At 42.3% G+C, this 15153-nt stretch overlaps 1 protein-coding gene across 2 annotated transcripts; it reads right to left on the minus strand.

Annotated features, from left to right (window-relative positions):
* Positions 1-7072: 7072 nt before the first annotated feature.
* On the minus strand, positions 7073-14948 carry FAM110C (family with sequence similarity 110 member C). 2 transcript variants are annotated; one of them, XM_077782398.1, is made up of 4 exons: positions 13625-14948; positions 10143-10460; positions 8286-9176; positions 7073-7246 (listed from the first exon to the last, which is right to left on the minus strand). In XM_077782398.1, the coding sequence occupies exon 1, from the start codon at positions 14757-14759 to the stop codon at positions 13665-13667; it is 1095 nt and encodes a 364-aa protein (XP_077638524.1). In that variant the 5' UTR covers positions 14760-14948; the 3' UTR covers positions 7073-7246; positions 8286-9176; positions 10143-10460; positions 13625-13664. The 2 variants fall into 2 exon arrangements, with proteins under 2 accessions (XP_077638524.1, XP_077638523.1); XM_077782397.1 differs by lacking the exon at positions 8286-9176.
* Positions 14949-15153: the final 205 nt, after the last annotated feature.

The raw sequence follows: 15153 nt of genomic DNA on the forward strand, positions 1-15153 counted from the left end.
CACATCTCCTTCCTCCATGCTATGGTTTTGAAAAACTGCTCTTTCCTCTTTCATTCTGAAAATAAAACAAAGAGAGTTGTATCAATCCTTGCCTTTGTTTTCCCTGCCTTTCCAGCAACTGCTTCATTTTTTGGCTAAAGACACAGCTCTTTTCTGGAACAGCACACCCCTTGATTTTTCAGATTTGCCTTAGGTGTTGCTCTCTATCATAAGGATAAACCAAATCCCAGCATGTCGCAGTTGCAGTTAGCGCCACTTTAACCCGCTGGTTGTGCGATTGAAATAGCCTTCCAAAAATGAGATTTAAGGGACTAGACTATTGTTCTAGACAGCCACACTCCACAGAAATTAATTAATATGCCAGACATTGAGTTTAACCTTAACTAACCTGACTATTCCTAGATAAGTAAGGACAACTCTTACACTTCCTCTAGATGTTAGGGTAACTGTGGTGTCACATTTGCTGAGCCCACCTAGCCTGGAGGCACCCAACATTCTTTACCCTATTTCGACTTTCTGCCAATGACCATGTTGGCTCTGCAGCATTTCTTCCAGGGCCCCTCAGTTTTGACAAATTTAGGGTTTACCAAGCTGAAGCTTGTTCCAGCCACACCTGGCTGGGGATTGTCAGAAACAGTAACCAAAATATTTTACCTCAATAAAGAACAAAAAAAAAAAAAAAAAAGACAGGCCCTCTCTAAAAAACCTCAGTAGGCTTTATGACTTCAGACAAACACTTCCACAATGGTACAGTTTATGAACACTAGATGAGGGTGGGATTGCTCTTGTCTAAGTTTAACTGGCCAAAGGTTAGTAGTCTAGCCTAAATCAGTCCCCATTCTCCCCAGCAGTTAGCAGTGAACTGTAGGTGGCTGCAGAAGTGATTAATTCCAGGTCTATCTGAAGAGAGGATGACTCAGTGGCTGCAGATAGGCCTGCTGGGGTAGGCAGTCAGGTGAGATGTACTGGGCTGCTGGGCACTGTTTGTTAGCCTGCCCTTAGAACAGAGCAACAGCCCCAGCTGCAAAATACCCACAGGCTGCATCACCTCCCATTTGGAGCCGGCCAGGAGCACACACCTGGACAGTCACAGCAGCTCACAGGACAAGTGCTGGCAGGTTTGGCTGCCAGAGCTGAGTCATGTGGTTGAACCCTTAGTACCAGCATCTGTTTGCAAAACTGGCTCTGAGATACTTCTGATAAAGAGAATTATGATTTGGAAAGGTTGTGAGTTCTTTTGAAACATTACACCATTTCAAACAGCTCAAGCTGTGACCCAGTATCTTAGCGCTCCCTCTTCTTGGCTGCAGTATCATGTGGCTTTTTCTAGCTGTAATTACTACCAGTAATTGATTATTACTCAATTAAATACTGTGAGAACCTTAAGCCTGAAAAGCAGAACATTTTATAAAGTCAAAATCTATGACTTCATTAAAATGATTCTCACATCAGCTTACTTTTACCTTAGAAGCTCACCAGACACAAACAGCATAGTGGATCCAACCAATTATTAATAAGGAAGTCAAACAGTTGACATATCTTTCACTTTTTTCCTGATGAATTTTTCTTGCATCCTCCACACAATGGAAGATACCATCATCACAGCTACCTTTTCTTTCTGCAGTCTGGGAGATTTCCAGTCCATTTTATTCCTCACATCTTAAGACTCCTCCTTGAAGCGATTTCATTTACACTTCCTTTTTTAGCTACACTGGCTTTTCTTATACTTCTTATGGAATTGTTGCTATGTGGCACAAACACATCTGCTGATGATCGACTATTTTGTGTTTCCATTGCATTTGATTTCACTCAGATCCACCCGCGTTTACTTCCTGCCTGGATTGAATTTGTTGTCTTTGCTTTACATTTCATCCTTGATCATAGTGGCAAAGGTGTGATCCTGACTCTGCAGAAAACATCGTTGTGTCTCCAGCTGTGTCTTTGAGGTTTGTCACAACAAATAGAATCACTAAGAAAAGCTGGGAAGGCTGCAGAAAATGGACATCGGAGGGTTCTTGATATTGGAAATATTTGTACTGGGCAATGTTTATGCTTTGCAGCCATTCCCAGGGCATAAATTATCATGCTACAACAAAGCACAGCACTTATCCATGACCAGACATGCTACAGACCATATGTTCCTCATTACTCTCCTGCATCCACCACTGAACTGCGAATCTGGATGAAAACCAGGCTTGTGGCAAAATGTAAAGTGTAAAATAGGTGTCCTTCTGTTTCTTGTTCGCATTCAGCACCTGAAGAGTCCTAAATGTTGGGATGGTTTCAATCTGGATCATAAATGTGTTTATAGAACTATGAAAAGTTTTTATTTCAAAAGAAATATACCTATATAAACCTTGAAAAGATATCTCTGCAGAAGAATGTTGAGTAAAATCAACAGAGAACAAATACAGGAGTGTTTGGTCAGTGTTTGTTTTAATTTAGGAATGAGCAAAATAATTTTAAGATGGGTTTAAACTGTAAATAAGAATTTACAGTTAATCTGGAAATCTATTTTAGATATTTATTTAGAGAGACAAATATATAATTTTTTTAAGTGGTAGAGCATTAATTTAGATGAAAAGAAATCCTGTTCTCTAACTTACCGGTACATATTCTATTTACACAGCAGGTAAGGCCCCTGAAGCTGCAACAGCTATAGTTGAGAGTATGATACCTGGAGAGCACTTCTAGAGTCCAGGTCAACCACCTTCATAGCAGGCCTCCCTCCCAGCAGTCCCCACTCCTCCATCAGCTCCTGCCTGCTGGACAAAAACTGGAGAACATGCCAAATGTGCTGCAGCAGCACGGCCGGGGTCTGCTCTGGTGCACCTCAGCACACCTGGGAGGCTGCACTGGCAGCTGGCAGAGGGTAACTGGCTCACAGCACTTGATAGCCAGATCCCATTCCATGGCCACATCTCAGCTAAGTGAGTGCTTCAGAGCTTCAAGTCTTTGCAGTTGTTTCTGTTCAGCTGAGCCCTGTGGCAAGCTGACTTGAACTAAGCAGAGGGAGGACTGCTGAAGGACAATTGAGCACATGGACATTTGCAACACTTTTGAATCAATTTTATTTTACAGTTAAAGTAATGCAAATAGATTCAAATCCATACTTCTAATTAAAACAACAGTTTCCTGTGCGTTCTAACTGCAGGCAGAATCTGAGTTCTATTCTGTGACAAAACATCTCTTTTGCAATTTACTGCAACCTTCCTAATCTTGCCAGCTCTGCTGAACCATTAGATAGGTAAATGCCTTTCTTAGGGTACTCTGAAGACAGACAAAAATACATCTAATTATGTAACTCTGGGGGTTAACCATTCCTCCAAATCAGTTTTCCCCATTTCCCTGAATTTTGCAGGGCATGATTTTTTATTGCATATTAATTTGTAAAAAATCTTCCAGATTATCCCTATGTACTGTGATGTAATTAGCAGACTGGATTTTTTATGTACTCCTGCTTTTGTACAAACATTTTACACATGAGGACTGTTGTCAATATTGTTCTCAGTCCTCAGGTAAAGCAAGATGCTAACGTAATACAAACCACACTGATTTATGTTGTAAATATTTGAAGATCGGGGGAATTTATTAGTGACAGTTTGAGATCAAGCATAGGTAAATGGGGATTTCAGACAAAGTGTACAGGGAAGAAAATGTATCATGCACTCTTGGATAGTGCATGACAAGACTCTCAGGCACATGGTGTTATTCTTGGGATTGTCCTGTGCTGGGCCAAGAGTTGGATTTGATGATCCTAGTGGGTCCCTTCCAACTCAGCATATTCTATGATTCCATGATCAGTGGGCAGAGAAGTCCTCTTTTTATCCTACCACTTTGTGTCTGAAATTGTTTTGGAGCAATGTAAGGTGACCTATGAATGTCTCAAACTCTGCAGGAATAAGATGGTCTTTCTATCAGCTGTAGGGTAACAAAATTATACAATCTAAAAATCAGAAAATTTAGGAAAATTGCAGCTTCCAGACTATTATTCTGTTTTGGAATGTTACATTGAAGGCCTGTTCTTCGAAGTTACACCATTTTCAGCCTCTTTATAGTAATTGTCATCAAGGAATTTAATCCTTTTTTATTATTGAATCCTATTCTCATTGTTGTTAGAGCAGATGAAGGCAGCTCTGCAGATGCTCTTTTTAAACCCAACAGATGCCTGGAGAGGCATCTCAGCTTGAGATTGCAGGTGAACACAATAGACAACATTTCTGTTTGATGCTGGTTGACTCTTGCATGTGATAAAGTTCTTCTTAAATTTACTTTCCTTCAGGAAATAAATGTTGAGTGAAGATGTATTCCCAATAAATTAGTGGCAAATTGCATCTTTCCAACAATCTCGAGAGATACTCTGCTGTCCTGGGTTCCACACAGGACTGATTCAGTCTTTCTTTCTCAGTCCTGCTACTGCAAAGCTTAACCAAGTGCCTTTCACTGTCCTAATTGTTCTTATTTTGCCCCACCAAACTTCCTAGAAGGCTTAAACTATAGTACACCATAAAAAGACTTGTGATTTGGGATTTGATTTTGTAATAGCTGTGCTCAGAGCTCTTTGAGGACAAAGTATCACCACAGTTCTGAAAAACATTGTCTAGAAGACATAAACCAAGGGAAAGATGATGTTACAAGAAAGTATCAAAGAAGAAAATAATGAGGAAATTATTGCTAAGCTATGCAGGAAGAGCTATATTGATGAAAAAAGACTAGAGAGTTGGTCTCAGATCTTGTAGTCTCTTCTGCTTAACTAGAGAGCACATTCATTGCTTGACTTTTTGCATTATTAGTTCTTAGCTTCCTTAGGGCAGAAACAGAAAGATTGAGCGGAAGGTTGTAAAACCTAACTGAAAGCATTATTCAGAAAAAAAGATTATGGGAATGAGGATAAACAGAACAGTGCCATGCGTAATCATTGGCACATGAATGAGTTCACTGGAAATGTAAACACGGAAAGGGACGTCAGAGAAGGCGTCAGATGAGCAACTCAGAGCGATGAGTAACTGCGGAAGTGGTTAAGACTTCCTGGTCACCAAAGAGAAAAACAGTGATGCAAGAAGAGGTTGGGCTAAAAGGAAGGAGTAGGAGCAGCACTCCCCTTTGTGTGCTCAGCTGTGCCTGCCTCTGTATGTGACTCCACATCTTGGTGCTTGTTGCTTCAGTGCTCTAATGCCAATCAATAACCGACCAATAATTGTGTTTATGATTGCTACCCTCTGGTTCCTGTTACTGCCTATGAAAAAACGTGAAAATTGGTACTCCTGCTGAACTCTTGATGATTGAGGCAAACTTTGAAACCCAGACAATCACAGCTCTTGGATATTTTAAATCATAAATGCTGAGGCAACTCAAGTCCTGTACGAACATGCAAGCTAATTTTACAGGATTTTGTGTTCTTTCAGTAACTAGATTGATTTCTGGAGAAAGATATAGGTAGCTGACTTCGATCTGGAAGGGGTTTTTTTCTATTATACTGTTTGTTTTTCTGCTATATCACAAATTTTATTGGCAAGTATAATTGACCAAAATTCTCAATACCTTTTGTCATGGTGACCTTGACAGACTGCTGTTACATCATTGCCTGCAAAATGAGCTGAGTAGTGCTTTCTAAGTTCATTTTATACCCAAGGATGGGGTATCTACCACCTCTCTCTACAACATTATACTTAAGTGAATTAACATAGTATAGTCCCTGTTCACTACCACAGGATAAAGCCAGGATAAATACAGCCTAACCACAAAATGTCCTCAACATTTCAAGGCATCTCTTTGCAGACTAAAGCCAAGTCCTGTATTTGTTTATTTACCTGCTGTTGACATAGCATAGCCCTTCTTTGGCAAAAGCTCTTGGAGATAGTAAGTGTTTTTTGCAGTGGTGTGTTCAGAATGCTTCAACATCTACAAAACATCTGAAAAGATTTTTTTTCTGGGTTCTTTCCAACATCTATTTACTACTCAGAGATGAATCAGAAGCAAAGCAGTGGATGAGTAACCTGTGACTTTTAAAGGACCAGACAGTCCAAGAACGGCACCTTGCCATACCTGACTTCTAGAAGAAATCCAAAAACTGGACTTCATAAAATATGGGATACAGGTGTTATATGAAAAATTACTTAAGAGCAATGTTCCTAAATGCTAAGCTGGGCTGTAGCCCAAGGTCATTCTCAGACTACAATGGTTCTGTCCTCTCTAAGACAGCAAGACAAAGGTTTGCTATGGGAGATTAACCTCCATAGAAAGGGGGATGTATGTATTTCACCCTTCCAGGCTTGCTTCTTACCTTGCACTGACATAGGTCACATGGGATTTGTGAGAGGAAGGTTACAAGTCAGCGATAATAAAGTTGCTCTTGGGTTTTTGTGGAAGATCTCAATCTGCACAGCAAGCATCCTTTAGCTCAACCTCAAGTTGCCTTCAAATGTTGACTGGTGAAACACTTGAGTCTAAGCAGATTAGACCACACTGAAATGATAAACATGAAACTGGAATGCATTGGTTTCTGGTAAAAGCTCACTGTATGCAACCATTATTTCTGCTGCTTTCTACACAAAATAAATAGAGATTTAGCATAACATACTGAATTCTTTCTATGGAAAGAATAGTCAACAACAGTTTTTTATAAAATTCTGGAGATAATATATTTTCCAGGCAGAACTTCAAACTCCCTCCCACTTTGGACACTGGCTGAAATTAGTGTGGTATTGCCTGCAGCACATTGCAGTGTTTGAGAGTGCGCAAGACCAAATAGAATACTAAATTTGGAAAAAAATAGTACCCTTCAGAAATAAACTCTATCTTTTCAGGCATATTCTGAAATAAAAAGTACTAGAATATTGTAGAACAACAGCCTTAACCTCATATAATTCAAATTTACTGATATTGAGAGCTAGTTATTGTGCCACCTCCTTGTGAGATTCTGTGCCTAAGCTCTCAGCCAGGGGTCAGAGATGTCCCAGTCAAGTATCAGCCTCACTCACAGAGAAACTAATTCCTTAATGCGATTCCAGCTTTAAAATAATAGTGCTTTAATGGAGACAGCAAAATAAAAGTATACTTAAAAAAAGTAAACTTTACCTCTCAGAGTGGTAGTTTTATTTGTATGCATTAAACATCATGCAGTTTTTTTCACAGAAATATAAGCATAACAATGGTGAAACATCCGTATCAGATCCGACAAGTATTCCATTTCAAAGGGTTCAAAAGCAGATGCAAGAAACTTCATAGGACACAATGGCAGGACAACCTGCTCCAGAAGAAAGTTTCTGCTTAATCCCCGCCAAAGTAATGCTTGGCCAATTTCATAAAATGTGTAGACTTATACCCCTTAGAAAAGTTATATATAGATATATATAAAAAAATCTGTATTTCTTATAGATTTCTGTACAGTAATATTTACAATATATTGCAAATATTTCAGTCTTATCTCCATATTCCAGACCATAAACCCCAGACTTTGTATCTTTCTTCTGTTATGCCACAGTTGTGGACATTGCCCCTTGTCACAGCACTGGAGAATCATGAAATGCATGGGTGTAAACAGCAATTTGTTCTGTACACTTGCATCCCATTTGACTATTTTGTTTACATAGTTCTAGTCAAACAAAATAATCCAATTTATGACTAGCCTTTGTCATCAAGCTGCTGTTTTAGGCTCCCCAGACAACTGGAAAACCAGCTCCATTGCTAAAGCTTATGTTCACACTGCAACTTTTCCACAGTTTAACAGCAAATCTGGAAAACTACACACATTCTAAATGATATATTTTATAATCAAATAGTAAAAAAAAAAAAAAAAAAATTTTTTTGAGAACAAGATAGGTAGTGGCTAACATTAGCAAGTTCTTCTCATTTTGAAGGATATGACTGAAAGACCCAGCAGAAGAAAGGAAAACTCTTTACATGTAACAGTAACAGGAGTGGAATGAACATCAGAGCTCTCATCATTTGGAAAAAGCACTGAATTAGTCATTCCCAAAATGCATGGGGAAAGAAGGTTGTAATCTATTTTTGTTCTGACATACAGGAAATGTAAATTATTAGCTTCCCCAGAAGGTATTACTAAATAAAGGGAATCTACAGCTTATCAGGCAAAGATCTTAGACAGGTCCACATCACCTCTGAAATAAATGGGAGTGCTTGGGATTCCTACAGAGTTTGAACATGGCCAAAGAAATTTTGCCACATCAGTGTGGAAAGTCACCTGAATCCTACTGAACTATCCACAAAGACAAACAGAGGGACAAAAAAGTATTCAGAATGGGTCCAGTTCTGATTTCACTCACCTTTGACATAAAATCCTCATCGATTTTCAGAAAAGCTGATGTTCAGTGTTTTCAAGCAAATTAAACATATTCCTTCCTAATATTGAAAACCCATGAGTAATACATCTTTCATCTTAACTTTTGAAAGCTGCTCCACTGACAGAGGAACAACAAATAGAAGTTTGAAAACGAAACAGAAATTCTCCTTGGAAACAGAACAAATCAATTCTCTTCTCCTGTGGCAGGGGCACTGGATTATAATTCAAAAGATTTTTCCTGCACTCTGAGCTAGCTACAGTCATCCATGTTTTTGAAGAAAAACATTCCTTAGCTCTGATATATAAATATATATGTGGTACAGCATCTTGCTGGGAGCATGAATAGAACAGATACATAAGATTATGTTCCTGACTAATAAACCTAGACTGTGATCCTTTAAAACCTGCACCTTCAGTGTATAAATCTTACCATATTAGCAGCATCTTGAAATTTTCTGAGAATCATCCGTTTATAATAATGTAACAAATATATATGGAGATTTCATTATGTAAGAAAATATCCACATATGCTACCTTCTCTCTAAGTTCGAAGGAGATCACACAAACTACTTAGTTTTCTCCCAGCTGAAAAGTGGGTTCAACAATTATTTTATCTGGAATCGTTATCTAGTTAACTTCAGACACGTAGGCCTTAGTACCCAACACTAGAAACACAAGACATTGCATTTCCAGACTGACAAGCACATTTAAAACCCATGGCAGTGCAACTCATATGACATTTAGCTGATGTCGATGAGCTCTTCAAGGGAAACTCTTCCACAACCATGTACCATGAAGTAAGCTTTAACCTCTGCAGGACCAACAGCTGAAGTCAACATTGTGCCAGTCAGGCAGCTTTCACAGATGGATATCACTGCAAATGAAAGGGAAAGTGGCTTTGGCTTTTCTTTTTTTTTTAATTGTTTTGTGGTTTGCAATGTCCATATAAAATGCTTTGATTTTCTAGCAAGCAATGACAGATTGGGGTGTTTGAAGCATAGCCATGAGTTACTGCAGAGCCCTCATTCCCTACACTAATGATACAAATATCATCTTTAAAATAAGTTTAGCTCAGGCAGCCCAAATGAAGCATTTTACTGATGACATTGAGTGAAGAGCTGTCTACACTGGGTGTCATCAGGACATTCCCTGGCCTGGCTGTGCTCTAGCATGCCTTCTTGCCTTGGAGAGCAGCAATGCCACCTTGCACAGCCCTGCTGCAGACCCACACTGGGGAAGTGTGGCTTAGCACAGCCTGGCACAGTTCCCTAATGCCATTCTGTAACAGCTGCTCACTCACTGCCTAAAACCAAAGGTCTTACACCACGACTGCCAAACCTTGCAATGTTTGCCATGTCAGTCTCAGGCACACACTGCAAACAAACTGTACCATTCTGCAAGGCAGAAACAATGCAAAACCTCCCTCAGTACCTGTTTCCTGGAACCATGCAGCTGGAAGTATTTGGTGCTATTCTTTCCCAATGGCTGAGCATGCTGTGTGACAAGCTAGCAACAGCAAACTAGATGGATACAAAGTACGCTAATTCAGCTTGCATGCTCTCAGAGAAAGAGAGGTTTGGCAAGGATTTAGCTCACATGTTTGTCAAGTATCTCAGATAAGGCTGCCTCATTTAGCCTTCACCAGCCAAGCAAATGATGGTGAATGATGTCAGGATGAGCTCTGATCCAACAGCCAAAGGCAGAGCCTTTGGACACCCAGGCGGAGTCTGTCTGCAAGGGAACACCTGACCCAGAGGTCATTGCCACTTTGTTCCCACTTTCTCCTCCCATCCCTGTTGACAAATTCATTGCTGGAAGGAGATGGGTGCACAAAACAGACCTTCTCTCACAGTCTGGCATGACATCCTGAGGCAGTGAGCTGATGTTGAATATTACTGCAGATGGCAGATGCTGCCACACTCCAATTTTCCAGGGGCTTTTGATTCCTGCTGTCTTGCTGGGGGGCACAGTTCACAATCTCCACTTTTCATTGCAGTCTTGGACACGCTTGGGCTTTACAAGAGTGAGGCTTCCAGGGGATGGGGGTGAAGGCAGGAGGCTATAACAAAATACTAAACTTGGACAAAGTACACATAAGCCAGAAGAGAGAACAGCTTCTTCCTGCGTCTGGTTTTGTTCAACTTCCAAGTCAACAATTCTGAAGAAAGAAGAAAAAGTGTCATTTGTTATTTATCATGTCAGACAAGCTTAAGGTGATACTCTAAAGCTTTTATTCAGCTGCCTGTGGCTACTGCCAACATAGTAAATTACCCTCCCTGGAGATTTTCATGTGAATAATGCCCATCCACTTAAGAATGATGAGAAACTCAAAGCTGAATAATGTTGATGCAGCTCAGGAAGGAGGATGCAGAATGAACCCTCTTCCTAGAATCAAGCAGAACTGACAGTGAGAGGAACTGAACTGTAGAGGTCAACCCAGGAAGCTTTCTATCAAGAAACAGCAATGACCATCTTCCTAAGGACCTCAGTTTTCTGAAGCTCACAACCTGCACTCTGCAATCATCTCTCTGATGAAACATGCTAAAGAACCTGATCCTTCAACCAGCTCTTTTACTTACATGGTGCTTCACCAGGTCCCAGAGAGCTAATGAAAAATTAAACAGAGAACATAAAATATGAATGGAATGATCACTGGCCCATAAAAGCTCTGCAGTTCTTGAAAGGTGTTTTATACATAACGAATGTTGGGATTTCAGAAATGAGGTTTCTGCCTCATTATCCAAGAAGATGCAACAATTTTCAAGCCTCTCTAGGAAACCAGGAACTGGCAATACCAGAAAGAATACATTGCTCCCCAGTAAAGAACAGCTATCCACTGTCCTTTAATAAGCAAGCTAAGCAGAGCCAAATACTTGGATATTGTGAAAAAATACATATAGCCGACTTGATGCTATAATGTCAAAGTGTAGAACTGAATAAAAATTCAGACCAGAACTACAAGATTCATCTTACAATCATGTGATGATAAACAACTTTCTCCTTAAATTCTGTCCAGTAAATGTAGTATTTAACTTATGGTAATACTTAATGACCCTTGTCCTTTATTCTGGGTGCAGTGTACAGGTATTTTTAGCTGACCTTTCTGAACTTCCATCTTCTGCGGCCTAAATGATAAGTACATTCTCAGTTTTCAGAAACTACCTGACAGATGAGATCGAACAGTTGAGAGTTAGCCCTAATATTCTTAAAAATAAGTTTATAAATAAGGACCCTCTGAATTCGTCATTCCTAGGCTGTCAAAAATTTTGGTGCCAAAGGAACTGCTACCAGAGTAATTCAAGTTATTGCAGAATGAACATAGGATCACTTGAATGAACTTGATGCTTTTTCATTGAGATCTTTTCACCACCTTGTCAGGCTGTGTACTACAGGTTTCTCTTATATGGTAAAAATAAAGAGCCATTGACCAAGCTCATGTGAGGTTACACTGGTTCAGCTCCTCGTACTTCCCAACCTCCCAGCCTTGCCTTTGCCCTGGTGCAGCACCTCCTCTGCAGACTGCATGCTCCCAGGGGTGCCCACCAGCATCTCCTGCCTCAGCTGCAGCACTGGACACACTTAGAACCCCGCAAATGGACAGGAAAGGACCAGCTGCTCCCTCTGCACCAGCTCTGTGGTGACGACCTGGACCTTACCCCCATCAGGGGCATTCGGGAGCAAACAGGCTTTTATTTGGTTGTTTTTCTTGTGTGGTTCAATGCTTGCCAGAACCTGCCTCCCATCCTCTTGTTTAGCAAGGCTGGCAGCTGCAAGGAGCTTCACAAAGCCATCACCTTCCTCATTTTGTTTTGCGTATCTCCCTGACCTTTTATCACAGAAGGATGAGGAAGGATAAATGATTAGTTTGGAAGAGCTCTTTTTTCTCTCTACAATTATTTGGGAAAGGATTTGTTACATAACAAGACTTCTTTTAAGTTGTGAACCGAATACCTGAGAATATTCTTATCAGCACAGCCTTGAAAAGTTTTTGTATAATGTCTTCCCTGTCTTCCTCCTCTTGCAGGAAGAAAATAGACTTTTGAGAAAAATTCTAATTCTAAAGATGAACTAAATTTCACATAATTAAAATCAGTTTCAAGTAAATGGATTTTTGCCTTACATGGATTAAAGGAATTTAGAGTGACAGCCTCACATCCACATAGGAATGAGGCTCTAGCATTACAATTCTCCACATCTGTAGGGCCCACATGCTCTATCAGCAGCTGTATCTACACCAAATGATGTTCTTCTCATGCACCAATTATGAACTGTCAGAAAATATACATGTAATTTTCATATCAAGATCTACTCATGAAATTTTTAAATACCTCATGGTAAGCTTCGGTAGTTATCCTAGGGGCTTTATGTACTGGAAGAAAAACTCCTATCTCATAGATTATCAACACCACAGGCTCCATGAATATAGTTCTTTTTCAGGAGATCATACACAAAATAAACACCACTTTTATTAAACCAGGACATTGGCTTTTACCAGAGCTAAATTTGTTATGCTTCTGTCTGTGAAGTAATTGATTTCTAAGCCTAGATCCACACTTTTGTGTTAATTATCTTTAGCTTAAAACACTGGAGCACCCCTCTGACCAAGGCAAACCACACAAGCCATTCCCAGCTACCAGCACAAAACCACACAGCAAAACCCACTGCAGAGGAAAATCCAAACTCTGTGAAATGCTATGAGGTCGCCTGGAACAAACTTTTAGGGTCCCAACAGAAAGCCATGGAGGAAATAAGATTGATAGCAGGGCACTGATTCAGTTTTGCTTTTCTGATACTTGGGGGTGCCTATGTGTAAGGAGAAGGAGAAAGAGTGGAGAAAACTGTAGCAATGTAGTGTAAATACAGTGCACTAGTGATGAGTAATAGTTTCAGCAGTACAGTATAAATACAGTGTACTCCTAATTAGCAGTAGACTCATCAGTCTGTTATCCAAATAACTGTAACTAAAGGTTGAACATACTTCTAAGGCTTCTTCCTAGCATTTAATATAGCAGAAATTAGAAGAAATAAGATATTTGCAAAGCAGGAATCTGACAAGTGCAGGCATCCTTCACAGACACTGACTCTAATTTCCTGTGGCAGGTCAGATCTAAACCAGGCAAGCTGCAAACATTTACTTGTTTGTATTTTGGTTTTTGTAATAACACAGATACCTGCTTTCCAAAAAAGCCATACCTGGAACATGTGGCAAACAAAATACAGTTTCCTTTAGCCCTTCCTGAAAACACTAATACAAACCATGAGAAGTTAACTGCGCTCTAAAAAGGAAAGAGAAAATTTGTCAGGGCGAGGCTTTGCACGCACCTTGAGTTCACCAGGCTCCAACGCGTGCTGAATGAAGCCATCATGCCAGTTCCTGGATCACCTTACTGGTCTCCGTGGCTTTCTTACACGTGTACAACCATTTGATTATCCGAGCGTTGCGCTCGATCACAGAGGTGCTGCTGGGGACCTGCTCGGTGAGTTCATCCTCCAGCAGCCCCTCATCCCCGCTGTGCCTCGTGAACTCGCTCTCCGATGTTGCCACGCTGATGCTGCGGATCTTGAAGGAGACATTGTCAGACACCACGGAGAAGTTTTCTCTCCCAAGATCCTCAATGACCTCCTGCTCCAGGCCACAGTACTTGAAAAATGTTTCAAAGTCAGCGAAGGACTTGGAGTAGCGAGAGCTGATGTCTGACTGGGAGCGATGGAGACCTCTCCTCTTCACCTCCTTGACCTCTTCAGGAGGCGTACTCAGTTTTGAGGGTTTCTCATGCTCTTTTGTACATACCCCTGACCCTTCAGTGCTCACAGGGATAGTCTGCACCGCTCCATGGTCGTTTGGCTCATGGTCACCATCTTTTGCTGAGAGAGGCTCAGTGCTCTCGGTGGCTGCGATGTCCTCCATGACTCTGGGCAACGCAGGGGAAGCCAGCTGCTTCTCCTTCACGGACCCATTGAAGATCCTCCTCACCAAGTTCCCCCGTGAGCTGTCCTGGCCCTGACCTCTGCCGAGCTCACATTTCTGACGGTAGATCACCAGGGAATCCGGCCGCACCTGCCTCTTGGTGCTGCGCCTGGCGATGGGGGGGCCGTGGCGCAGGGGGGCCGGGCAGGAGCCCCCCGCCTTGCCCAGCTCCAGGGGCGCCGCGCCCGCCCCTCTGCCCGCGGCCCGGCTCGCCGCTCTGCTCTCCACGGAGCAGGTCTCGCCGCTGCTCTCCGAGGCTGAGCTGAGCGCGATGACGGGATCCTGCCTGGCGCCGATGACCTGCTGGCTCTTCACGTACTTGGCCTTATCGGCGGCCAGCCTCTCCACGGCACTTTTCCTGCCCGGCTTGCCGGCCTCCAGCTGCCGGCGGAGGTACTCGGGCCCCTTGTTGAGGAGCCGCAGGGGGAGGGAGGAGTGCAGGTCGGAGATGGCGTGCATTCCCACGGCCCGGGAGACTTCAGCTGGCATAGCAATTTCAGGGACGCGGATCCTGCTTCCAGTCCCGACGGGGAAGTGCGAGAAGAAAATAAAAAAAAAAAAAAAAAAAATTAAAAAGGGGGAAAAAGGAAAATCGCGGTGTAGGGCAGGTCGGGCGCGCTGGCGGCGCCTCCGCGCTCCGAGGGCCGCGCTCCCCGCACCGTCGGGGCGCCGCGCGTCCCGCCCGCCGGCGGCGGGCACAGCCAATCCCGGCCGGCAGGAAGGGAGGGAGGGAAGGACAGGGAGGGAAGGAGGCAGGAGCCGCCCCGGGGGCAGCGCCCCGGCCCCGGCACCTCCCGCGGCGCTGGGGCTCCGGGGGCCCGGGGGCACGGCGCTGCGGTGGGCGCGGGGCGCTGCCCCGACGCCGGGGCAGCCGGAGGGTTTG

The sequence above is a fragment of the Lonchura striata genome, chromosome 3 (assembly GCF_046129695.1).
Source record: "Lonchura striata isolate bLonStr1 chromosome 3, bLonStr1.mat, whole genome shotgun sequence".
Taxonomy (NCBI): Eukaryota; Metazoa; Chordata; class Aves; order Passeriformes; family Estrildidae; genus Lonchura; species Lonchura striata.